Genomic DNA, 25,575 nt, shown 5'->3' with positions numbered 1-25,575 from the left:
CAGAGAAACCATCTCTTGGACCACCTTGCACCCATCAGACTAAGCACAACTCATCCAATGTTCAATTACATCCAATCCCATGGCAGCCTTTTAATGGATAGCTCTCCAGGGTGGCTGCCTATGTGGACAGGAGGATTCTGCAGGTTTCACCACCATGGACACGTCCCTTGCTTGTCCCATGTCCTGGGGACACTCACTAGCATTGTCCCATTCTCCTCCATGAACTCAAGCCCCAAACACAGGCAAAAGAAAGGAAGGAGAGATGGAGGAACAGAGTAGTCTTTACCCTAGAGCAACTACTTAACAGGACAACTCATTTTAACAGCTAATATAGGAAGAGAACAAACTCTAAAAAAAAAGCGTTGTTGTCGGAAAACCCTGAGGAGCACCTGCAAGTGGCCTCATTTCTTCTTCCCCACCTCTCCATTTCCCTTTTGGTGTTCCCCTGGCCGGGGGGGATCAGCTTCACCCAACAGGACATTTTGTGGGGCTGGAGAAGGTCAGAGAGCTCACGGCAATGTGATAGCCAGGCATCCACGGGTGGCATCACTCTAAGCAGATTACTCATAGCATCCCAACACACAACCCAAAAATGAGTGAGGATGCTGAAAATTGAAATTCTAACTTTGCTATGAACTCCCTTCTGAAAATAATTGAGTATAACACTCACTTAATGAAGGATGAAGCCACGTGCTCCTCCAGGAGCTGTCCCCTTCCCACAAGGGCAAGGGATCTGTTTACAGTCTATGCCCCTAAAACAGGATTTGGGAATTCAAAACTGAACTTTCTCATTTGTTCTGGAGGTTGGATGGAGCAAGCTGACCCAGTGCCTGATTTAGAATCACAGAACCATAGAATACTCCAAATTGGAAGGGACTTATAAAGATCACTCAACGGTTGGCAACCCTGCCCATGGCAGAGAAATTGGAACTATATGATCTTCTGAGGTCCCTTGCAACACCAAACCATTCCGTGATTTTATGATTCTGATGAAGGTAGATTGGTCAGGTCCACAGAACAAGACTGGCACCATTTGTATGAAAAATGTACGCAGTCGGAGTCAGAACCCAAGGGATTGTCAAAGCCCAATCATGTTGACCTGAGCATCCTGCAAAAAATTCTAGAAAACACTCAAGATGTGACACTGCCAATGACATGCCATCAACTGTGAATAATTGATGGCATTTTTTATGAAGGTCTGATAAAAAACAGCACAGGGAAAAAAAACACAGCAGGGAGAAGAACCCAACGCGATGCGCTGCCAAACCCAAGCAGACCTCAACTCATAATTCCCAGATGTCCTCCCCTTGGAGTTTATCCTCAGAGGATGCTCTACTGAGTGCTCAGGCTGTGGGCAGATAGCTCTCAACGCTTCTCGGACAACAGCAAGGCAGAACAAGAAGAGATTTACTCCCAGCCTAAATTATTCAAAAGAAAAGGGACTGCGCATCTTTAACAAGGCATCGTTTTATGAAGCAAGGTTAACATTTTTACTTGATTCAGTAGAATATTAGAAACTCTCCGGGGTCCATTTGAGGACTTTCTACTTTGAGCAAAAGAACGGACTCAGCACTTTTTATATTATTTAGAGAATAAAATTAACCCTTAATGGCCCAAGCTGCTATTTCTCCTCCCCAGTTAAATATGGCCCGCTCAGCAATTTCTCCCCATATATAATTACAGGCTGCTATCCATCATCTGTAGGAGAATGCTTTTCTGACACTCCGAAAGTGACGCAGTAAGCACTTTTACTAATAGAATAAATATTCTAAATATCTCTTTTATATTTTCATTTAAATTGGAATATTTTAAAATAATTGTAGGGACGCTGCCCGTGCTGTTAGTGCTGCAGGACAGCTCTGTTTTTCTTCAGAAGAGATGTTTATCCTGCACGCAGACCCCTCCACACACCGACGCAAAAAAGTAATTAGCCAAAGACTAATTTATTAGGATTTCCCTCCATTCTTGCTGATGTCCTGAGTTTCTCACTGTCCTTATTTTTGGCTTTTCTTCCTCCTGTTTGCTTTTTTTTTTTTGGCCAGTGGCCTGTAGCCACTTCTTCCATCTGGAAGGGATGGGTTTGCCTTGATGAAGGCACTTGGTTGTGTTTTGGTGAAGGGACAACTCAAGAAACATGTAGATGTGGCGCTGAGAGATATGGTTTAGTGGGAAATATTGGTGGTAAGTAGACAGTGGACTCATGATTTCATAACTGGATATGGAGGGGATGGGCTGACAGTTGGACTTGATGATCTCAGAGGCTGTTTCCAACCTTAATGATTCTGTGATTCTGTATGGAAGCTTTACATGACGTTCTCCAAGCACCTACAGCTTTTCCCATGTTCATCCAAACATCTCATGGTTTCACTGTCTTTCCCTTTGTGCTAAGCTCCATTTTGGGCATCTGCTGAGAGCCAGCTTTTAAGCATCATTGCCTTCCCTTGTCTTTTCAACTCTCATCTGCTCCCAGGGATGTTGCTGAGATCTTCCAGTGTCTCCATCAAGAACAGCACCTGGGATGCAAAGAAGGAAAGCCCAGATCCAGGCATCCCAACAATTTCAGTGAACAGCAGTTCAAAACACATGGGATTCAGAAAGCCGTAGGAACAGCCACTCTGCGAAACAGTGCTTAGGCAGCCACTTCTTCATGCACAACTATTAAATGCAATAAAATAATATTGCTCTATAGGCCCGCTGGGGCGTTTTTGGGATGGTGCCCTGCGATCTGGCAGCCTTTACGTAAACAAAATTATTGTTTCATTAGTGGCTCAGTTTTTTTTTGTTGTTTGTTTGTTTTTTTTTTCTTTTCAGTTGAAGAGCTGAATTAAAGCAGCGTTTGCAAAACTCCAAAAGTGTCTGAAGTGTTTTGGATGAGGTACCTGATGGCTCCAGCTTGGGGAGTTGCTCACTGAAGTTTGTGTCTTGTCCCATTGACTCATGGAAGTAGCTGAACCAACTCAAGATACTGTTTTCATGTTTTCTTCCAGGTAAAGCAAACACATCCTCAAGGTTAAAAGCCTGTGTCCCAGAAGGAAGAGAATGGCTGCTATCCTCCAACTTTATCAGTGCTGTGTTCATATGGTGCAGGAAGGTTCAGATTTGACATCAGGAAAAACTTTTTCTCCAAAAGAGTGGTCAGGCTGCCTAAGGAAGTGGTGGATTCACCATCCCTGGAAGTGCTCAATAAATGTGGAGACGTGGCACTGAGGGACATGGTTTAGTGGGCAATATTGGTGGCAGGTGGATGTTGGACTAGATGGACTAAAGGTCTTTTCCAACTTTAATGATTCTATGATCTCCATAAATCTCAGAGTCTACTGTTCACTTATTCAGTCTGTTGGCAAATTTCCTGTCTGCCTCTTCCCAATTATGACCATGCATTGCACAGCCTGAGGACTCTGATGTGAGTCAACAGTCACACTAAGAGGCCAAATAAGGTATTAAACGAATAGAAAACAGCAAAATTGAATCAGGAAGGCATTATGTACCCAGGAGGTACTCTTCCCCAGCCCAATAATAGGAGCCATCCTCTACAGGTAACACGGAAATGTGGCACCGAGGGACATGGTTCAGTGGGCACAGTGGGCTGGAGTTGGTCCTGATGATCTTAGTGGTCTTTTCTAGCCTTAATAATTCTATGATCCTAATACCCAGGGATGCTCAGCAGTGCCACAAAGCAAGGCAGTGGGAGACCCTGACAGCACTTAGGAAGGAAGGCACTGATGTGAGACTTTGGATAGATCCCAAATTTCATTTCTTTAATGCAAGAGCCTCAAAATTCCATTAGAAACCAGCAACTGCCAGCCAGCTTCAGGTCCTTCTCTGGGAAGGCTAAGCAACCACATGCCCTGTGTGTTACAAATGGTGCCATAAATTCAGGGACCTTACAGATCAACCATGGATGTACACCAAATCCCTGCAGCACTTCACCACACTGACCTAAAGCAGAAAGATATGGGGATGGGAGCCAGACTCCAGGCAATCCCCTTCTAGGAACACAACTGGAGGCTCAAATGATGTTGGCTGTAACAGGAAGGGTGCTGCAGCTGCTGCTAAAACTGAGTCCCAGGAGTTCATGCTCAGTTTTAACCCACCACGAACTCAACATGACTGCAAATAACCATTAAGTAATGCAAAAAACAGAGCTCAGAGTGCCCTCCTTTTGCTTTTCATCTATTTAACTGAGCAGTGCCTGGGGCTGGTGCTATCTGCACAGGGATGCACAAGATCAGCACATGATCGTGAGCTGCAACCTCTTTCATTTGTTTCCTTTTTCTTTTTTTTTTTCCATGCCTGTAAGGAAACAAAGCCACTTTGCCCATAAACCTTTGGAAACGCATCCAGGTGTTTCAGCAGCTTCCAGCTCTACAGCTCCCTTTGGTGCTATAGCTCGCATGAAAAACAGCTGGTGGCTCACCAGCACAGTGCCCTCTGCCTATTTTAGCAAAAAACCCAAATCCATCACTGCAGACAGAGAGAGAATGGTTGCCTTTTTTTTTTTATTTTACCTTTTCTCCCATAGGGCAATAGCCTTTGAGAAAATCCTGGCACACTTCTGCCTTCCTGGACACATAGACGTGGCTGTAGGGGCAGTTGCTGTTGTTGCATATCCCCTTCAAGAAGTAGGAGCACACTGGCATCTGAAAGAGGAAAGGATGAGAAGCAGAGGATGAGAAACCCCCATACTCATGGCTATTAGGAACCGTTCCAATGCCCAGAACTGAAATAAAACAGTGACACACGTAACATAAATCTGTGCCTTTTGCCAAACACTGATGCCAGGGGTATTTTTAGTTCTTCTGTTGGGTTCTCACAGCACTGCTCCATGACATGACATGGTCCTGCTGTCATAGCATCCTACGGGACGATTACTGGAAAGCACACAACTGCTCTTACAAAACTCAGCACAGAAAAGGATGGGGTTGTCAGTGGCATGGGGTGGATTTGTTTTCCTTGCAAAGCTCCCAAATAAACTTGGAAGAAAGGGCAGCAAACACCATCCCAAGAGATAATGCAGCAGCAGAAGCAGAGGGCTTGCCCTGTCTGAAACACTGTTTCCCATCATGGTTTTCCTCTCTCTTATGTGGGTTTTCCAGCAGCATGAAGGTAATCCCACAACTTAACAAGGCGGAAAAGTGCTTGCAAGCATTATTTGTAGGGGGGGCTGTATCACATGCAAGCAATAGCCCAGCACTCCTAGAGCTACAGGAGGACTGGAGCTGGAGGAAGAATGCTTCAGGAGAGGAGGAGGAGGAGGAGCAGAGCTGTCCCAGTACACTTGCTGCTCCCCAGCTTCAGCATCACTATGACAAACAAGCAAAAAGCAAGAGAGCATTCACCCACCACTTCAAACTGCAAACTTCACCTTCTTCCAGCTGTTATAATTAAAAACAAATTACCAATCTGCAGCAATATGTCACCATCCTTAACTCAAAGTAACTTCCCAACCCTAGAAGCAGCTTTGCAGTGTGATCGGTTTGTAACCTAAATGCTGTCCCATCCCCTCAATGCTGTCCCACCCCCTAAATGCAAAATTTACTTACTGCTCAGTGCACCACTGATCCCTCTGCTCATCCCAGTGCTGCTGCTTCAAGCGTCCCCAAACCAATACTTACCCTTCTACAATAAGCGTGCGCAGAAAAGTCCCTTTCCCTGAAGGGCACATTTAAGGTTTTAACTAAATTGGCTCATTTGAGGCAAAGAGAAAGGGAGAAATAGAGGGAGGGGGGAGCAGAGGGGAAAGAAAACAAAGGGTGCTTTAAGAGAGAAGAGTTTATTTTTAATTGTCTTTTAACTGCAGACATTAACATAAAGGACAGGGCTCTAGGGCTATCTTTTTTGTTGGTGGTGGTGTGACCGTAAATGATTCCCTTAATGTAGTTTTTGATATAGAGCCCAAATTAGCTCTAATAAAAAGGGATAATAAAGCCAGCTCTTATACAAAAATAAACTCCTCCTAGCTGTCAAGCCTGAGCCATTATCAAGAGGAAGCAGCACTCTCATTTCAATTAACCTTGTTTGCACCCCACTACGTCCACACAAATAACAATAACATTAATTCAAGGCACTGGTGCGGTGCGTCCATATTAGACAGCTTTGACTATGTACACGCTTTGGAGCCAGCAGCTAATGAACCCGAAACTCAACGTGAATTTCCAAATTGCTCACAACAGAGTTTTGAAGCTCTATTAGGGAGAAAAATGCTGATTCTTTTCAAGTTCCTCAAGGGGAAAAGCTGTTGTAGCAGCAGCGGGCGGCTGCCGGAGTCCTAGCCTCTTGCTAACCTTCAGTCACAAACCCATTCATTCAGATTTATGGGTTCCTCTAAATCACAGCGACATGCTGGAGGCTCTGCCCCGTTGCACAGAAGAGGAATCAGCTCTGCCCAGCGTCCCCTATAGGGTGAAAACCCCATTAGCTCCACTTTCCCCTATCCCCCAGGTAGGCTCCCTGTAATTTTTCCACTGCTTGCAGAGGCAGATTGGCTTCTGAAGCTATCTCTCAGGCATAGTGGCCACATGAATGAGTACTTTGCCCTAGGGTATCCAGCAGAGAGCATCCTTGGAACAGGACCACAGCTGGAAAAAGGATTTGGCTGTTTGGGATGTGGAAAAGGTATCTGCTGCTCACAGCTGAATCCACAGCCTCTGTGTTTAAAAGGGATTTCCCCCATTTTATAATTCTGTGACTTTTCAATGGGGAAACTGATGCATGGGATGCTCCAGGTTGAGTGCAGCTTTTACCCTCAAACCAACAGCTTTAGCCCCAATAAAGTCCTCCTCCTTTTCCTGGACCATTCTGCTGACTTTCCACCAAAGTGGACATGTGATGACAATCCCAGATGGCACTCTGAATGTCTGGGTGCCCCCAAAATCCCAACATGACATTGAGAACAAACTAACGTTCCCTTCAGCAGAACCTTGGACAGTGCTCTCAATCTATTTGCCATTAAGCACCACAGTCATTATTAACTGCAAATAACAGATAAGAAATATTAAAATATATCATAGATACTAAAATAGATGATAGATAACAAATAATAAAATAGATAACAAGGGAAAATCCCAACTCAAATAGCTGAAAGTAAGCCACTCATTCATCCTGAACCCAACAATTCGCCCAGAAAAACCTGCACACGGGGAAAACACTGCCTTCCTCTGCCGAACAACTTCACCTGCCTTTCTCCTCAGTTGATAAATGAGGGAATCACCACCTCTGCCTGTAATCACCCGGGTTAACAGGGAGTTACAGGAGCTCAATAGTGGAGTCGCCTCTTGCTTTGGGCAGCTGGCTCCCCATGGCCATAAATCACTGTGAGCAGGCTCCAGCTCCTCAGAGAAGCTTGTTTCTCCTCCAGACGGTGTTGACGACAAGCACAGGGCAAGTGGAGACTCTGAACTGCTCCAGGGTGCCTAATCCTGCAAAAAATAATCCTCCTTCCTTACAGAGCATGATCTGCACAGCTACAAACACCTCCTCCAACCGGATTCATTTTAGGGTTGAATTGGAGGGCTGTCACCTGCTTGTTTCCTATGCTGATGTAACCATTCAGCCTGGGATTAGATGATGCTTCAGGACCACGTGGGACTCATATGGATATTTTTAAGTCCCAACTTTCATGCATGTTTTTGCCCTGGGATCAAAATCTGCTGATACACCCAGAACCACTCAATGCACTGGTACAGATAGAAGCTGAGCACTCCATGGGGTCTGGGCCACTACGGGACTAACACCAGCTTTCAATGCCTGCTGAAATATCCAAGACCACTTAAATCATTGGTATAGATGAAAGCTGAGCATCCCATGAAGTCTGATTTGGGATCAACGCCAGAATCCAATGTGCGCTGAAATACCCAGGACCCATAAACTCACTGGTATAGATGGAGGCTGAGTATCCTATGAGGTCTGGATCACTATGGGATCAACAACAGGCTTCAAAACTTGCTGAAATATGCAGGAGCACTCACTGGTATGAACGGAAGATGATCATCCCATGCAGTACCAGTCCTCCAGCTCAGAGGTACTGGTAATGGGTCGAGCGCTGCTAGCAGTGCTTGTACATTAATTATTTCAATATAAAGAAATTAGCAGCACCTCTTAAAGACATCCTATCCCAATGTCTACTCCAAATTTCTGTCAATTACAGCGATTCTGGACATGTCAACAGCCACACAAACAGCAAGACCCTTTGCAAACATTTCTTCTTTCTCGTTTCTTTATTTCTGAAGCCTCTCTTCACATTATAAGGAAAAAAACAACTTCAAACAGTCCTTCTTCCTTCTATCAGTCCTCATCCCCATTGCTCTCTGTCATGCCATGAGTCATAGAGTACAGCTGTCCCCAGTCTATCTTCTCTATTTTATATACTCATGATTAAATGACTCTGAAGGAAGAGACATGTAAAAAACATATGGTGCTTTGTGTCTCGCTCGGAGCGACTCTGCTCACCACCAGCATAACTTATGAGCTCCTTGGTGACAATGAACGTGCTGTATGCAGAGAGGGGAGGAGAGAAAGAGATGAGAAAACTACAAGGGAGGAAAAGGAGACAAGAAAATTGTATGTCCAAAGGCAGTGATGCACCCTCCTTTTCCAATGATGCTCAAATGGAAGAGAGTGAAGAAGGTCCTACAAGGGCAAATTCACAAATATTCCAAGCAAGATGAAAGCAATGATGAAGTCAAAAGCCATTCTGCCCAACAGTTTCACTGCCTAGCTTTTACAGAGAGATGAACGTATGCCCAAAGGCTCCTGGATGCTGTGACATTGTCCTTGTCTACCCCTAGCATGGGGTGATTTAGAATAAGGGTGATCCTGCACAGGGAAGGATTAGATGCTGTAAACACTGCTCCCATGCACTTACTCTGTGATTACTGTAGTTTAAGTGCTCCTTAACCCAACACATGTCACTGATACTTCCAGTAGCTCCAGGCGCTCTGGTTTCCAATCCACTGCTTAACACACTAATCTACTGATTCACCATGCTGGTTTAAGCAGCACACTCTGCTCCCATTATAAGCCCTGACCCTATAACAAGCCCAAGCAGCTTGGCAAGCAAGTACAAATGAACTCTATTTGAAGCACTCTATAACACAGGCTTCCCTACAGCCATCATAAACACCTCTGTAGGTCAGCTTGTTAAAAAAGCAACAGCAAACTTGTTAGGAAGCCATACAGACCTTGTCCTTGGAAACTTTGTGGGAGAATGGACACTTCCCATCTGTTTTCTTGCATGTGCCACGGAGAAACCTGCCAAGAGACCAGAGGGAGAGGGGTGGATGTGAGAATAGGTAAAAAAAGAAGCCATTTTTCAACACTGAGTCTCTTGTCTGACACATAAAACTGCTGTAAAGTTCACCATTAAAGCCTATAATATGCCTTAAGTCAAGTCACACAATCATCAAATCACAGAATGGCTTGTGTTGGTGAGGTCCTTCATAGAACCATAAAATGGTTTGGGTTGGAAGGATTCTTACAGATCATAGAATCATAGAATGACTTGGGTTGGAATGGATCTTACAGATTACAGTCATAGAATTGTTGGGCTAGAAGGGAACTCAAAGATCACAGAGGCATAAAACGGTTGGGTTGGAAGAGATCTTATAGCCTATCCAGTCCCAGCCCCTGCCGTGGGCTGGCTGCCACTCACAAGATCAGGTTGCCCAAAACCCATTCAACGTAGCCTTGAGTATCTCCAGGGATGGGGAAACCACAGCTTCTCATAGCAGCCAATGCCAGGGTTTAACCATTCTCTAAGAATTTCTTCCTAATATCTAATCTAGATCTCCCTTCTTTTAGTTTAAAACCATTCTCCATTGTCCTATCACTATCAGATTGGTATGAACAAGATATAAATGGGAGCATACAGATGTAAAAAACGTTTGGTGGCAGCTGGATTTGCAGATCTTTACAACTACAGCATAGCTTCTCAGTAAAGGACAACCTAAAACAAACACGGACTGAGAAAAATAAAAGATCATGAGAAAAAAAATATAGAATAGGATTGTATTACGAGAAACTGAGTGCAAGTAAGTGAAATCAGCTTAAAAAAAATGAAGGTAAAAATCGCCTTTCCCTCCTATATGGTCTCCCATCGAGCGTTGTGCAACTCACAAATGATTTCTCATGCAGCAGCAATTTTAAGAAGAAATTACTCAAAGAGTTCATCAGCAGAGTTGGCTTTTCCACGCTTTTTAAACGACTAATAATATAGTTTAATCAACTGTTGGGCAGGTATAATGAACTGGCAACATTAATCAGTTCTCCCATAATAAATTACTAGGCCTCTTAGCTGCGTGGCATTGCAGGATGAGGGATTCAAACTTGTTGCATGGAGTGGATGGAATGGTCTTTTTGGAGGCTGGCTAAATATTTTAATTTCAAATCCTACCTTGCAAACTGTGATGGCATTCTCAAATTGACGGCGGTAACTGATGCTAAGAATTATTCTTCTAATTATGTTTAACAAATGTTGGCTGGATCTTATTACAAATTCTTAAGATAAAAAACAGTACACGTTACTTCAATCTTTTATCTTTTTAGGTGGCATAAGTATCATAAGAAACATGAGTGTATTAGTGGTGGTATCCACTTCCAAGACATGAAGTAAGTATTAAAACAGTTCCCATAGGTCATGCAAACAACTAAAGCGTGTATTTTGGTTCTGTGATGCTTAATTATCATGAGTAGGTATGAAATGTCATGTAAATTCAGAAAATACCAGAAGAGATTAAATAGATTAGGATTCTCCTGTCTGGCAAGTCTGGATATAAAAGGAAGATTACATAGAGTTATAAATGATGCCTAGAAGGTGATTAGGGAACTATTAACCTTTCCTTCTCATGACCTATGGACAAGGAGGTACCTAACCTAGCAGGGAAGCAGCCAGTCGAGGAAGCATTTTTCATGCAGCAGTTCTCATGTTTTTCTATCTCTTTAACTGGGAGTTTCCCTGCAGAATGTCACACAAGCAAGTACCAGAGCCAACTGATGGCCCAACGATGGGTCATAGCATATGGTTACTGCATCCATCCGTACCTGGTGCAGACTGCCACCTTCTCTGGATCATGGATGTAGGGGCAGTTCTCCCCACGATTGCACTTGCCGAAGCGGTTGTAGTACATGCAGTATTCCTTTTTCTTCTCTTTCTTCTGCTTGGCTTGACGGATGATGGCCAAACTCCTCTGAACAGCACGGCTAAACAGAGCAAGATGGATGTTTCCAACTTCACAACTTCAGTACAACGATATCACAAAACGACACACAGAAAATGGTTCAACGGTACCCAAAATCACAGCAAAGACCAAGCTGCACTTTGAAGAGAGAATTAAATGTTCAGAAAATCTGCACTGGGCCATAGGCTTTTAGGTTCTTCTAGTTTCGGGGGTTTTTTTTTTTGCCAACTTCAGCATGAATCTTTAAAAATCTAGAATATCAGGCTAATTTTCCAGCAAATGTCTGCATTTGGGATAAAGTAGTCCCATGTTTTAAGCAATCTGATCCAGTGAAAGATGATAGAAGTGTTGGACTAGATGATCTTTAAGGGTCTTTTCCAGCCTATACTGGAAAGCACTTCTGCAGAACACCTGGGAACTCTGGGGAAAAAGAAAGCACCCAGCAGTTAGCCAGACATCCTGGAAAGCCTGTCCCAGTGTTTGTCCATCTCCATGGTAAAGAAATGTTACCTCATGTAACCTCACCTGGAGCAGCCTTGTGCCATTCCCATGTGTACTACTGTTGCAGAGAAGAGATCAACACCTCCCTCTCCACTTTCTTATAAAAGCTGTAGGGAGCAATGAGGTCACCTCTCAGCTTCCTTTCCAAAATAGACAAAGTGTCCTCAGCCTCTCCTCACAGGAGAGGTCATGATGCCAGCCACATGCTGGGCTGTGAACACAGCCAGGAACATGAGGGAGGGGATCTACCCCCTCTATTAGAATTATTATGGTGCCTGCAACACCTCAGTAGCATATAAGGTCCAATCTGGGATTCTCAGTCCAACACAGTGAGTCCAGTAAAAGGCCACCAAGTTGGGCCTGGACCATAGGATATCTAAGCAAAGGGCAGGAGCTGATCTGCTCACTTGGGAGAAGACAAGTAGGGGTTTTGTCCTCTGGGACTATTTAATGGCATGGTGTTCTCATGACAGAGAACACGAAACAGACCTTCTCTGGGATATGGTACAAGAGACCTTTGGTGCAAGAGCCTATTAAGAGCCCTTCACGGACTCCTCCATAACCAGGATAATCTTCAACGACACTGTGGGCATGCAAAGAGCTTCCCTGAAGCTTACAGGAACACAGTGAGGCAGAAAAAGTCCTCTCCTATGCTGGCTCCAAATACCAGACAAAATTAAGTACCTGGTATCACTAGAAGTTTCTTAAGGATATCAGAAGTTGTTTAGCACACGTTTTCCATGAGCTTGCAGTTGAAAAAGTGATTACCCATCAACTATAGGACTGTATGGGACCAGGAGGAAGCGAAGAAGCACTTCTTTGCTGAAATCATGATATGGAAAAAGGGCTCTCCTACAGTCAACACCCTTTGTGAGATAATTTGGCCATATTAAGTGCACTTATTTGCAGGATGGACCTTACCACCAATTAACTGATGGCAGATTTTAAATTAGATGGTATTAGAGATGGGTTATAATAAAACACAGCTAAAATCTGGCACCAAGTCTGCCTACAGACATCTGGAACCAAGACACTTTGGGAATAAATTTTAGTCTACTACAATTAAGAGGAGCTTGTCTGCAAATGCTCATACTTAAGGACGCGATGATACGTGGCACATCTGTAGCATAGAAGGAAGGCAATAAGAAAGGCAGCAGGGTGTTAAGCAGTGGTAATGTGCTGTCATTTTCCTACCCGTGGTGCTTCCCAGTTGCCACATGCTTGGTTCCCAGTTTGCAGGAGCAGCAGCACTGGTTGGGTACTCGGTAGAGAAGGAAAACCTGCAAGTTTCCTGGGTTGTACTGGGATGTGATTTATTGAGTCATGGGGGAAAAAAATACAAACTGCTGCTCTACAGATGGCAGTGACACTGCTGCCCTCGAGAACAATAGAGTTGTTGTAAAAAGGGACTTTCAGAGAGGGCTAGAGAAGGATTTGAATTCTTAAATGTGCTGATATCCATTACTGACCTTTCAAACCCTCTCAAGAGAAACTTTCAGAGCAGCAGCCAGCGTCTTCCTGCTAAGTTTACAACTGAGAATGGGGGTGAACAGAGCTTCACCAAACTAAGAGCCAATGAAACAGCCCCATCACACGCTTCATACACCATCCTGAGCACAAACCACACTGTGGGTACAGACCTTGCAATGTATCGGCTCGTGGCTGATCGGTTCAGGCAGCCAAATGGAGAGAAGCCAGGACTGCTGGGCATGCAGCTCAATCGTGCTGTTGGAAAACAGGAAGAAACACAAACACATTCATGACCATTTGCTCAGAATCACAAAATTTTGCAGGATCACGTGTTCTTTGGTATATTATTGCTTGGATGAGTATGCAAGCTTTGCAACGAGGATAAGCCCTGCAAAAAAAGGCCTCTGAATGCTGCACGGATCCTTTCCTTGGTGCTGGGAAACTGCTCCAGGGAAATTCACACGTATGCATTGGCTGAGGAGCAAAATTTGAGGTTGCAGCAGCCCAGGGAAACCCAGTGGCTGACTTCAGTCCGTGCATGCATGCAATTAAATTATCCTTGAGTGCCGTAGGAAAGACTGAATTGAAAATAAAAGGCATTTCCAGGTGGTAGCAGCGTGCTTCAGTCACTCACCTGCCATCCTGGGTGTGCTGGGGAGTGAGTGAGTGGAATTTGATAGTGCAGCAGCATGCAGTCCCAGCACTCGAGCTGTCACTCTGGCTGCCAATGGCTGCAAAATCCCATCTGTTCCCTTTGCAAATGCAAAGAGCAAATGTGATGCTGGTGGCCCGTGCCTGGAGATGGGAGGCATCGAGAGCTTGCAGGACATGAGAAAAAACTTTGGGTGCAGCAGATATTACAACGTGTGTTGAAGCTTGGTGCAAGATCACTGAGTATTACAGGGGCATTTCATAGAACCACAGAATGGTTGGGTCAAAAGGGATCTTAAAGATCACAGAATCGTAGAATGTTTGGGTTGGAAGGGACTTTAAAGACAATCCAGTTCCAACCAAGGTTGTCACCCACCAGATCAGGCTGCCAAGGCCGCATCCAGCCTGGCCTTGAACACTTCCAGGGATGGGACATCCACACTTTTTTTCTGGGCAGTCTGCCCAGCTTTTTGGTCATCAGGACCCCCAAAGTCTTTCTCTGCAGCTCGGCTCTCAATAAGTTCTTCTCCCAGTTTGTACACCTATATGTGGAATTGCCTCAACCCAAGTGCAATACTTTGCAATTGCCCTTGTTAACCTTCATTAGATTCCTGTGTGCCCAGTTTTTGAGTCTGTCCAGACCCCTCTGAATGGTGTCCCTCTCTTCTATTGTGTCAACTGCACCACTCAACTTGGTGTCATCAGTAAACGTGCTGAGAGTGCACTCAATTGTCTATGTCATTGATACAGATGTTGAAGAGCACTGGTGCCAAGATGGACCCCTGGGGAAAACCACTTGTGACTGGCCTCCTCCTGGACACAGAGCCACTGACAACAACCCTCTGGCTGCAACTATCCAATCAACTCCTTATCCAACGAATAGTTTACCCTTCAAAACCATATCTCTTCAATTTAGAGTTAAGGATGTGGTGTGGGATCATGTTGAAGGCCTTCGACAAGTTCAGGTAGATGACAGTAGTTGCCTTTCCTTTGTTCACTGATGCAGTCATTCCACCATAGAAGTTCACTAGATGGGTCAGTCACAAGAACTGTTTTTGGGGATGTTTGTTTTTTTGGCTTTTGGCTCAGGTTCTGCTTCTCCAAGGGAAAGGTGATGAGGCCATCAAGCTCAAGCAAAGCTGACCTCCCAAACAATGCAGGGAGAGATCCAAATTAAAGCCCATCATTAGGGAAAGGTTAGAGCATCTCTCAGTCCTCTGCAATTATTTTTAAAGCACTTGAAAGCAAGCTCAGCAGGACAAACTATCCCAAGAGTGGGCTCCCCAGGGCAGCAGACAATATCTTTAAATATTTAATACCTGGGCATAAAAGCAGACTCTAGGGTACGAGCGTCTCTCAGTGCTCATGTGCCATCCTTTTAGTTAAAGCAGCCTGACAACCACATCCTTTGCCAGAGAAGAGGAACTGCTAAATAAATAAATAGATAAATAAATAAAGGGTGCAACAGTCTCCTTCAGCTGGTTTTAAATGGGTATGTACCCATACTACAGACATGGCTGAATGGTTGGGTGGATTTTTTTCACCGCTTTCATCTTCTGGCAAGAAGAAATGTTATTATACGCAACCTAAAACTATTTGAAAATGTTGGGAGGATGGAATATGTGCCACACTGGATGCATATCACTCTTTACTGATTCCTACTGGGAATTAATTCGCAGCCTCCAAGCAGTTTCAATGCACAAGAATCACTCCCATTCATTGCAAAATGCAGCATGGAAGCACCCGTTGACCACATCCAGCAGCCTGGCAGCTGGCAAAGCAACACTTCCTCCTTGCTCTCTAATCACTCTGAGTGGAAATATTCGTCCAACTAATAGAGAACTGCCTAAATATTTACCCAGGAGGAGACAGCCCATCGGCCATGTGGTTCAGAAGCTCTGTAATTATGTGGTTTTTAACATGCAGCAGCCTGGAAAGAGGCAAAGCCTCATTTCTCTCTTCTGTCTATTGGGATTTATGGAGCTGCAGCACAACGTTGGTTTTAGAAACTTTTCCATCATGCAAAAAACAAACAAACAAACAAACAAAAAGGTTAAAAATAGAATAACAGAGTCATTAAGGTTGGGAAGGCCTCTAAGTCCAACCCCAACCCATTCCACCACATCCACTAAACCATGTCTCCAAGTGCCACACACAGCTCTTAAACATCTCCAGGGATGGTGACTCCATCACCTTCATTGGTAGCCTATTCCAACGTGTTACCACTCTGAAACACAAGCGGTTCTCTGCAAACCTTGAAGGAATCAGTGAGCAAGGTCAGAGCAAGACAGATGCACGGTGGAGTGTTGAGCTCTCCAAAGGCACCTATGCCCTATGGGGTTGAGAAATGACACTGAGGAATGGAAAGGGATTAAATTAAAAATAGAAGCTGAAATGTGCTTGTGTGCAAGCCCATAGGGCTCGAGACTCAATGAAACATGAGGGACATGGTTTGCTGGGCTTGAGTGGGGATGGATTGATGGTTGGACTGGGTGATTTTGGAGGTCTTTTCCAACCTTAGCGATTCTGTGATTCTATGAAACATAATGCTGAGTGCCACTAAGCTTGACTGTGACCCTGGAGAGCCTCACTTGGCCCCTCCTCCACATGCAACCCAACTGAATTTTGCAAGAGAGTGATTAAGCACGCTGAGGACCAGTACTGGGACAAAGTGCTTCTGGAGCAGGACAGCAAACCATACATCCCTATGGTAAAGGCAGAATTTCCATTGCAGATATTTAAATAAGAGTGCACAGGAAAAAAAAAAAAAAACAGAAGAAAAAAAGGAAGAAGAAGAAGAAACACACACAAAAAAAGCTGCTGGGTGAGCATCAAAGAACTGCACATTAAGGGCTTTTTAACTGATTACACACAGCACGCCGGCGTCAGGCTTGATATTTTATATCCTGCATAAGGGACAGGTGTTTTTCTCTCTTCCTTTTTTTTTTTCTTTTTCTCCTTAACGATTGAGTCAGGTCGAAGAGCATCATCTGTAAGGAAACCCACAGCCCATGCAAACGGGGCTGTTTCTCTTCATGCATCATCCCAACCCGACGCTGGCTCTTGGAGAGCTGAAAAGTGATTGTTGTACCTCACCCAGCCGTGAGCCTCGGCGCGTCGCTCCAGAGGGAACGGAGCTGTCATGTTCATTAAATGCATGATTACAGCTATGATTAATGGCAGGGGCTATCGTCTAACTCTGTATTTTTTATTTTTTTTTCCCAACTCTGTTCGAATCCACAGCACAATAAGCCTGGCTCCGGAGGTCTCTCAGAGGACACAACCCACTCTGAACTTTGCTTCTGGAACAAAATGGTGCAAGGTGATTGTGTCAATGGGGCTCTCCCATTGGTCTCATTGACAAGAGACTGGAGGCTGTACCCCTATGACAGCACCCACGCATTAATCCAGATGGTTTTCTTCACAGATTGCAGGATTAGATGGGTACTTTCCTCTGGTACCTGGTCCCTTTCCTCCAGGGAAAGGCTGGCAGACATATCCGTTGGCAAACTACCTTGGCAAACCATACATATCACAGAACCACAGAATGGCCAGGGTTGGAAGGGACCTCAAGGATCATGAATCTCCAACCCCCTGCCTGGTTGACCCTGCCTACTAGACCAGGTTGCCCAGGGCCCCATCCAATCTGGCTTTGAACACCTCCAGGGATGGGGTATCCACAACCTCTCCGAGCAGCCTGTTCCAGCACCTCACCACTCTCATAGTAAAGAACTTCTCCCTGACATCCAACCTAAATCTTCCTTCCCTCAACTTAAAACCATTTCCCCTTGTCCTGCTGTTATCTACCCTCTCAAAGAGTTGATTCCTCTCCTGCTTGTAGGCTCCCTTTAGGTACTGAAAGGCTGCAATGAGGTCACCCCGCAGCCTTCTTTTTTCCAGGCTGTACAAGCCCAGCTCCCTCAGCCTGTCTTCATAGGGGAGGTGCTCTAGACCCCTGATCATCTTCGTGGCTCTCCTCTGGACCCTCTCCAACAGCTCTCTGTCTTTCTTGTACTGGGGGCTCCAGAACTGGACAGAGTACTGCAGATGGGGCCTCACAAGAGCAGAGTAGAGGGGGACAATCACCTCCCTGTCTCTGCTGGCCACCCCTCTTCTGATGGAGCCCAGGATGCCATTTGGTATCCATCCATTTTTGGGTGGATCCACCATTCTTGGGTGCTTTCCAGGGTGGGATGTGGGATGCTTTCATTCAGCTTCAACACCTCCGTGCAACTCCCCACCACCCCAGGACTTTTTGACGCTTCCTGAGAATGCCACCTAAGATTTCCCTTTGCATGCAAATCAACTGCAAACATTGCAGTGTGGTTAATTACACTCTTAATTATTTAGGCAGGATTCTATTGCTCCTAGGGCACAGTGAAAGAGCAGGAGACAAGGGGATGTATTGGGACCAAGCAGTACAGTGGAGTAATTATGCTCGGGAGCATCATGTTGGGGCATCAGGTAAACCCCCTTGTGACAATGGGACCACTAAGCCCCCTACAATAACTCCAAATCAAAATCTCACACAAGGAGAGAAATGGGCTTCATTCCAAGTGTCGGATGTTGCTCCAGCTCAGCAATCACTGCCATGGGGTTTTGCACCACCATCCCATTATTTAACCTTGCTGAACACCTGCACCATTGCAGCTTGCTTCTGCTCAACCCCCTTCACGCATTGGCACTAAGAAAAAAGGCTCTTTTCAACCATGCCATCTCCTTTAATAGGTCATGTTATAACTGTGCTTTGCCTTCTGTGGCACGGGCAGCCTACTTCTGGAAGAGGTGGCCATTCATTTTGTGGGGCTCTCCTGCCTTTATTGCTGAACAAAAAGTTTTGAGGCTGGCACTCAGGAAATTTATTTCTTTAATTATTATTCATTTAAGTGGCTTCCACTGTTTCAGATGATCAGCACTAGCAGCTGCTGGGGGTAATTTATTTTACTCACCAGACAGCAGAAGCCCTCACTTTCTGGAAGGTAACAACAAAACAAGGGCTTTTAAAGCAGCTTTTCATGCTTTCCTGCCTGACTGCATCCCAGCTCTGAACAGGAAAATGCATGTCCCTGCTTCAGGCACTCACAGTTTTGTTATTAGCAAAGCACGCTCAATTAACAATGCATGTTCTGGTTTGCTGTTGCAAAATCAGCTCTGTGGATGCTTGCAAGGAGCATGGAGCATCTACCATGCTCTGCACACCCTGGATCCAATGGTGCTCCTCAAGGAGAGCAGGCTGCAAACTCAAGAGGTTGAGCTCAAAGAGACCAAGGGATTGAGAAATCCTAAAACTGAGGAGATGAAGCTAAAAGGGTCCTGGCACTGAATGGTTAAGTAATCCGAAAATCAAGGGATTGAGCTCAAGAGAAGCTGAGAATTGAACAACTCCAAACTGGAGGATTTGATCATAAATGAACCAAGGGATTGAGCAGTCTCAAAACGAAAGGACTGAGTTCAAAAGGAGCTGAGCAATCCCAAACTTCAGGGATTGAGCTTGAGGGAGCCAAGGGATTGAGCAAATCCAAAGCCAAGTGACTGAACTGAAAAGGGGCTGAGAGATTAATTAATCTCAAAACCAAGGGATCAAGCTCCAAGGGGACAAAACCCAAACCCAGCAGACTGATCTTAACAGCGACATGGAATAGAGAAATTCCAAGGGATTGGAAAACCTAATTGAGCTCCAAAGGGAACAAGGGATTGAGGATTACCAAACCCATGAGACTGAGTTAAAAGGAATAAAGGGTTTGAGTAATTCCAAACCCAAGGGATTGAGTTTGAAGGGTCCGAGGGATTGAGCAATCCCAGAACCAAGAGACTAAGCTTGGAAGAGAAGAGGGGATTGAGCAAACCCAAAGCCAAGCAACTGAGCTCAAAAGGGCCCAAGGGACCGAGCAATCCCAGAACCAAGGGATTGAATCCGAAGGGATAAAGGGACAGAGTAATCTCAGAAACAAGGGACTGAGCTTGGAGGGCTGAGAGACCCTACTCAAACAACATCAAAATCAGCACAGTATAGCAGTAATCCAACTTCAGCTGTTCTCACATCTTAGGTTGGGCTCCTCAATCATCCCATCCCAACACAGAATGAAGGCAGGACAATTGAGACCACAGAGGGGTGAACAAGCTACTGGAGATTGGGACGTTCTTTGGCATGATGCAATGATGGGAATGTTTGGGCATGAGCTGCAGGTTTTCCTGAGTATCCAAAGTCGCAAAGGGAAGATTTCCTTGCAGGAAGCAGCTTTGGATGTTGCTTAAACTGCAGTGAGCCCACATAGTGGGCTGCAATAGTTCTACCTGCACCGCTTGTGCTGAGATTGGGGTCAGGGCTTCTTTCTGGACAATGTCAAACCTTAATTTTGTTCCTGCTGCTTTCAATTTCATACCTTTTTTTTTATTTTTATTTTTTATTTCCCCTTTCAAATTTATTTTTGAAATGCTGTGTTGCCAGAACCTTTTGCTTCTTTCCCCAATTTCATGGAAATTTCTCAAGCGTCCGAATAACGCAGCAATTGTAGTAAGAAATGAAGGAAAGGTTTGCTCAACCAGCTTATTGCATTTGCTTAATTAAAGCCACATCTAATTGCAATGCATCAAACACTTTCCACACTGTCCTGCTGCCACATTTCCTAACATTTCCGCAAAGTGAAAAATAGATCTTTGCATTTCTGATTGTAGTCAGGGCACAGAGAGACAAAATACCAACCCAATAAATTCAGGTGAACAGCAGAATTATAACCCATCATTAAGTAAATCCCGGGCTATTAAACTGTCATGAGCATTTCCCATCTCTCTGCTACCCCAGCACACAGTGGAGATTAAAAAGAGGAAAAGTTTTGCACAATATCCTCTCATCATCCCTTTGGCTCTCCCAAAAATTGCACACTGGACTGTGTTTCTCTGCATGGTCCCAGTCCAGCAGTGGATATTTATGGACAAGGATGAATCCATCAGCCTTTTTTTTAAGTTCCCTAAGCATGAATTGCTGATTTCCAGTGGTTAGATGAATTTTAAAACCTCCATGCATTAGGATGAATGAAAATAAGGTCTGGAACAAGAATTATAAATATGGGATATGCAAGATGTGTGTTTAGGAAAAGTTGCCAGGCAAACATCAGAGCTCCAAACAGCAGCAGAAAGAGTGATTTAAGTATCTCCCAGCACCTATATTAAACCATTCAATGTATCAACTGGAAATTAAGCAGAATCTGGTGTCATGTCCATCTCCATGCTGTAGGGCAAAAGCCAGTACACCTGAGTCTTACCCAAAAAAAAGTTCTTGAAAAAAAAACACAATAACCCAAACTGTCCTTGAAAAAATATCCAATAACAGAGACATCACAGTCAACCCAACCAATGTGCTTCTTCAAAATCCTCATCCTCCAAAAGCCCTCCCTGCTGCAATGGATGACCCCTGGGTTTTTGGCTTCTCTGTCCTGAAATCTGGCCCCTAAAGCTGGATCTGCTCCATCTGACACTTTCCATGGCCATGTCTTGAGGGTTTTGCCCACCTTTTGCTGCTCCAATAAAAGTCTGCTGCATTGAATCAGTGTTTGGGAATGGTCTTCAATCTCAGATCCACACTCAGGATGGTTCTTCCCTATGGGCTACAATGGTCTCACTTCCATTAAAAGGCACTGCATTTTTTTCAAGCCATTTCCACTATTTGTTACAATCGCTTTGAATTTAATATGTTCCCTGTCAGCAGAAGCACTCTGAAGTCTCTGGTCCCATGGAAAGGCAGAAGGAGTGCAGGGATTCAGACACTATTGATGGGATTTTTGTCCCTGCTCTAAGCTCATCTCCTCCCTCCCATAAGTCTTTCCTTTGTAGGTTTGTTTAATGGAACCTGGTAGGTGACAGGAATAACCCATTCACCTACCAGCACTGGATCTAATCTCTGGGCTGTAAGAAGGGGCAAAATGAGGGAGGTGAAACATCTATTATTCACATCTCCTTACAACCACCAAGGAAACCCCAAACTGGGGTACACACAGCTCCCAGTGACACTTCCCAATGACAGTGTCCTGTTTATTCCCTCTCTTCATTCAGACTTTTCCACTGTACATAAAATAACTTTGGCATTAAATTGCCTTTATAGCATCATTCACGAACTCACTCATCTCTGAGGCCTCCATCATTCCAACAAAGAAAAACACCATGAAACCACCGGCTTTGCCTTTCCCACTTTAACTTTTCCCGAGGATTGCAAATATAGGGAACAAAAACATTCAATCCAGGTAGAAACTTGAAAAAAAAAAACAACCAACACTTCAGAAAGAATTAGAAACCTGATCCTGCCTGAGATCTGCACTTGAGGTGTCAAGCACCAGAGGAGCTAAAACACACATTTAATTGAAGCTAAATGTAAAGCCAGTAACCACATCAAACTGCCTGCTTCATAGTTATCTGCAGAGTGACCCTCCTGGCTTTGTTAGGTCAATATTGAATGTAATTCGATGAGCATATCAAATATACTTAACCTTTAGGTGCAACTTGAAGCTGGCCAAGACTTAGCAATCCTCCTTAAGGTTAAAAAAAACAAGCAGTGTAACAGGGTGGATCTAAACCTGGTACACACTAGCTTGAGAAAAACTCAATATTCTTCAATTGTTCTTTCTTAAAGCTTTTGTTTCTTTAACGTTGTTTTCCCTTCAGTGCTACTGTTAATCAAAAACATACTGTAATCAGGAAGAGCTTGGGGTTGTCCTCTGGAAATGGTGAGATGTCTATTAACTTTGTGCTGAGGTGTCAGCAATGCTGCTAGAAAGGTTGTTTTTTTTTCCCTAAAAATATATCAGGGAGGACAGGTTGGATATTAGGAAAAAATTATTCCCCAAAAAAGTGGTCAGGCATTGAAGCAGGATGCCCAGGGAAGTAGTGGAATCACCATCCGCGGAGATGTTCAAGAAATCTGGAGATGTGGCACTTGGAGACATGGTTTAGTGGGCATGGTGGGATGGGTTGGGGTTGGACTTGGAGGCCTTTTCCAGCCTTAATGACTGTATGATGGTAAGATTCTGAGTGGGCATGGTAGTGATGGGTTGACAGTTGGACTTGAAAGCCTTAAACTTCTTTTCCAACCTTAATGATTCTTTGACTCTGAGATTCAGTGACTTTGTTTAGAGGTTCTCAGGTGTTGCAGCAATTCAAGGGAGGTGAGGAGCTGGAAACATCCAATCTTAGTATGGCTTGGGTTGTGAAGGTCTTAACGACGACCTGCTCCCAACTCCATGCCATGGCATGAGCAGCTACAAGCCAACCTCAGCGCTAAAGCTGGAGCACTGTTGGATATTTGATACAAAGTAGGACAAATTCTCTCTGCTTACCTGCTCTTCCAGGGCTCTTGGTGCTCAGATCTCTGCACCGACCAGGGGTGCTGGAAGTTTTGGAGAGTTTGTTTGCCGACACACGGTACATCACCCCTCCAATGCACCGATAGCCTTTGCTCTTCCACCTCTGCTGTATGGCTTGGGATTTGCCACTCTTGGGAGTTGAGCTTGCTTGGGGGGACCTGTAAGGAAAGGATAAAACCAAGGTAAGCACCAAGTCAGGATGCTACCCCAAGGAGTTGTGAGCAAACCCAGAGCTGCTCAGTGATGGAGGCTGTACAGAAGCAAGTAGTTAAGCTCCTCCTTTGCAGAGTGAAAACAAAAGGGACTGGGGAATCAGATCTTATTTACTTACATCAAAAATAGGTGCAATTAAAGACTCTACAAACGGTACCTCTTCCTCATGCACAAATAACCACTTTTTCACCCAGTTTGCTCACAGCAACACTTGTCCATGTGCTTGTCTATAGACTCTGCAGATCTTTCCCATTAACCCCAAAGCACAGCTTCCACCTGCACTGCTGGTTTCTGTCTTCCTAATGGGCAGCTTGGCAGAGCCAAACAGCGATCCAGGTGGGTTAACAGATATTGAGTTGTTCAGCACTACTGTGCTGAGCTGCCTAATGGGCTGGAAGAGCCTATCCTGATGATGGCTACAAAAAACAGAGCAAGAGGAGTGGTCACTCAGATATTTTTGCAGCCCTCTGCAACTGCAGCTCTTTCATGGCTTTTTCCATATCCTTGCATGGGATGAGCTGCCTGAGGATGCTGCCATCCCATAATGCCAGGAGCAAATTCTGGGAGCCAAACTGGTTCTCTGCAGCACTGGGGATGCTTCTCCAGCTCCCCATCTCTCTGCTATTTCCTCTGAGAGGACATGTTCTTCCTACTAGCTCTGCAGTGAGGATGACAGTGGGTCAGGAGCTGTGCTATAGTCACACGCATTGGTGTCGTTCCTAACGTCTGTTTGCTCAACAGGCAAAGGACAGGTTTCAGAAGCTTTCAAGTGACACCCTGGGGACAAATCCTTCCTGGATGGGCTCATCTGTCACCAAAAAACCCTTCCGGTTCCCAACCTGACACCCTGCACGATGCCATCTCTCTCCCCATCCGCCACCCGGCTCATTGCTGTACATATGCCGTTATGCAAACAGAGCTGTTCCAGCCAAATCAAATCTACTCCAATATCAGTCGTCTTAACCATTTAGCACTAATCCAAACAGTAATTTGTTTATGCAAATTAGAGCTCTAATTTTGTATTAGTACAAACTATGCTCATAATGCTATTAGCAGAACGTATATAAACCGCGCATTACTGAAGAATATCTGTAAATTAAGGCCTGCTATCCTATCAGCAGAATGCAAACCCTGGAGAGCATTACCTTTAAATGAACATGTGCTGCAAAGAAAGAGAGAACTGTAAAATGTAATAGTTACATTTCTTAGTGCTTAGCGTGACAGCCTATTCATTTAATAGGGCTGTTGCCACTGGCTACCAACCTCACAGAATTACTGCCAGATTTGCAGAGGGGATTGGGACAAAGAAGTGCTCTGCTGCACTGGGTGCAGTTTCTTTGGGCCCTTGCTAAGGAGATGAGCAGAAAACTTGAAATTTTACAAGGAACAGCCTCTTTGCAATCCTTCAGCTCTTAGGGAGTTGCAGCTGATGTAGATCCCAAGAGCTGAAGAAAGGTTTCCATTGAGAAGGCAGTTTGCACACATCTCCTCATGGTCATCTTCTTGCTGCAGGCACAGCATATAGAATCACAGAATCAGTAAGGGTGGAAAGACCACTAAGATCATTCAGCCCAACCATCAACTCATCATCACCATAGCATTAAAACACGTCACATAATGTGACATCTACCCAAAAACTCCACAGATGGTAACTCCACCACTTCCCTGAGAAGTACCATAACACACATGAACCCTTCCAGTCTTGCCAATGGAAACACATGAGATGAGGAGGCATGGGATGCTCAGTGGCAATGGCTGATCATAGAGCCATAGAATGGTTTGAGTTGGAAGGGAACTTGTAAAGGTCATCTAGTCCAACCTCCCTGCCATGAACAGGGACACCCACAGACAGGTCAGGTTGCTCAAAACCCCATCCAGCCTGACCTTGATTCTCTCTAGGGATGGGGATCTCTGGACAATCTCTTCCAGTGCCTTACTACCTTTACTGTAAAAATCTTTTTCCTTATACCCAACACTCCAAGAGGTCCATGTCTCTCTAGTACCAAGAACTGCAACTGGATGCATCTGTCAATATCATTGAAGAAAAGCACTGGTCCCAGCATTGGCCTCTGAGGGTCATCACTCATCACCAATCCCCATCCGAACACTGAGTCACTGACCACCACTCTCTGGATGTGATCTCACACCCAGATCCTTTACCACCAAACAGTCCACTCATCAAACTCCTATCTTTCCAATTAGAAGAGAAGGAT

General features: G+C 44.7%; 1 protein-coding gene across 1 annotated transcript in view; it reads right to left on the bottom strand.

Moving 5' to 3' along the window:
- ZC3H3 (zinc finger CCCH-type containing 3) overlaps positions 1 to 25,575 on the bottom strand; it is a gene marked incomplete at both ends in the record, with an annotated part of 151,479 nt that overhangs the window by 23,780 nt on the left and 102,124 nt on the right. Inside the window, 5 exons of the mRNA XM_079533582.1 lie at positions 4,509 to 4,640; positions 9,180 to 9,249; positions 11,038 to 11,196; positions 13,316 to 13,400; positions 23,123 to 23,307. Of these exons, the coding sequence (XP_079389708.1) occupies positions 4,509 to 4,640; positions 9,180 to 9,249; positions 11,038 to 11,196; positions 13,316 to 13,400; positions 23,123 to 23,307 (631 nt within the window). The remainder of the gene's footprint in view (positions 1 to 4,508; positions 4,641 to 9,179; positions 9,250 to 11,037; positions 11,197 to 13,315; positions 13,401 to 23,122; positions 23,308 to 25,575) is intronic.

This window comes from Tetrao urogallus (assembly GCF_951394365.1).
Source record: "Tetrao urogallus genome assembly, chromosome: 3".
NCBI classification, from domain to species: Eukaryota; Metazoa; Chordata; class Aves; order Galliformes; family Phasianidae; genus Tetrao; species Tetrao urogallus.
The sequence above is the reverse complement of the archived record's forward strand: the minus strand, read 5'-3'. Positions and strand labels throughout refer to the sequence as shown.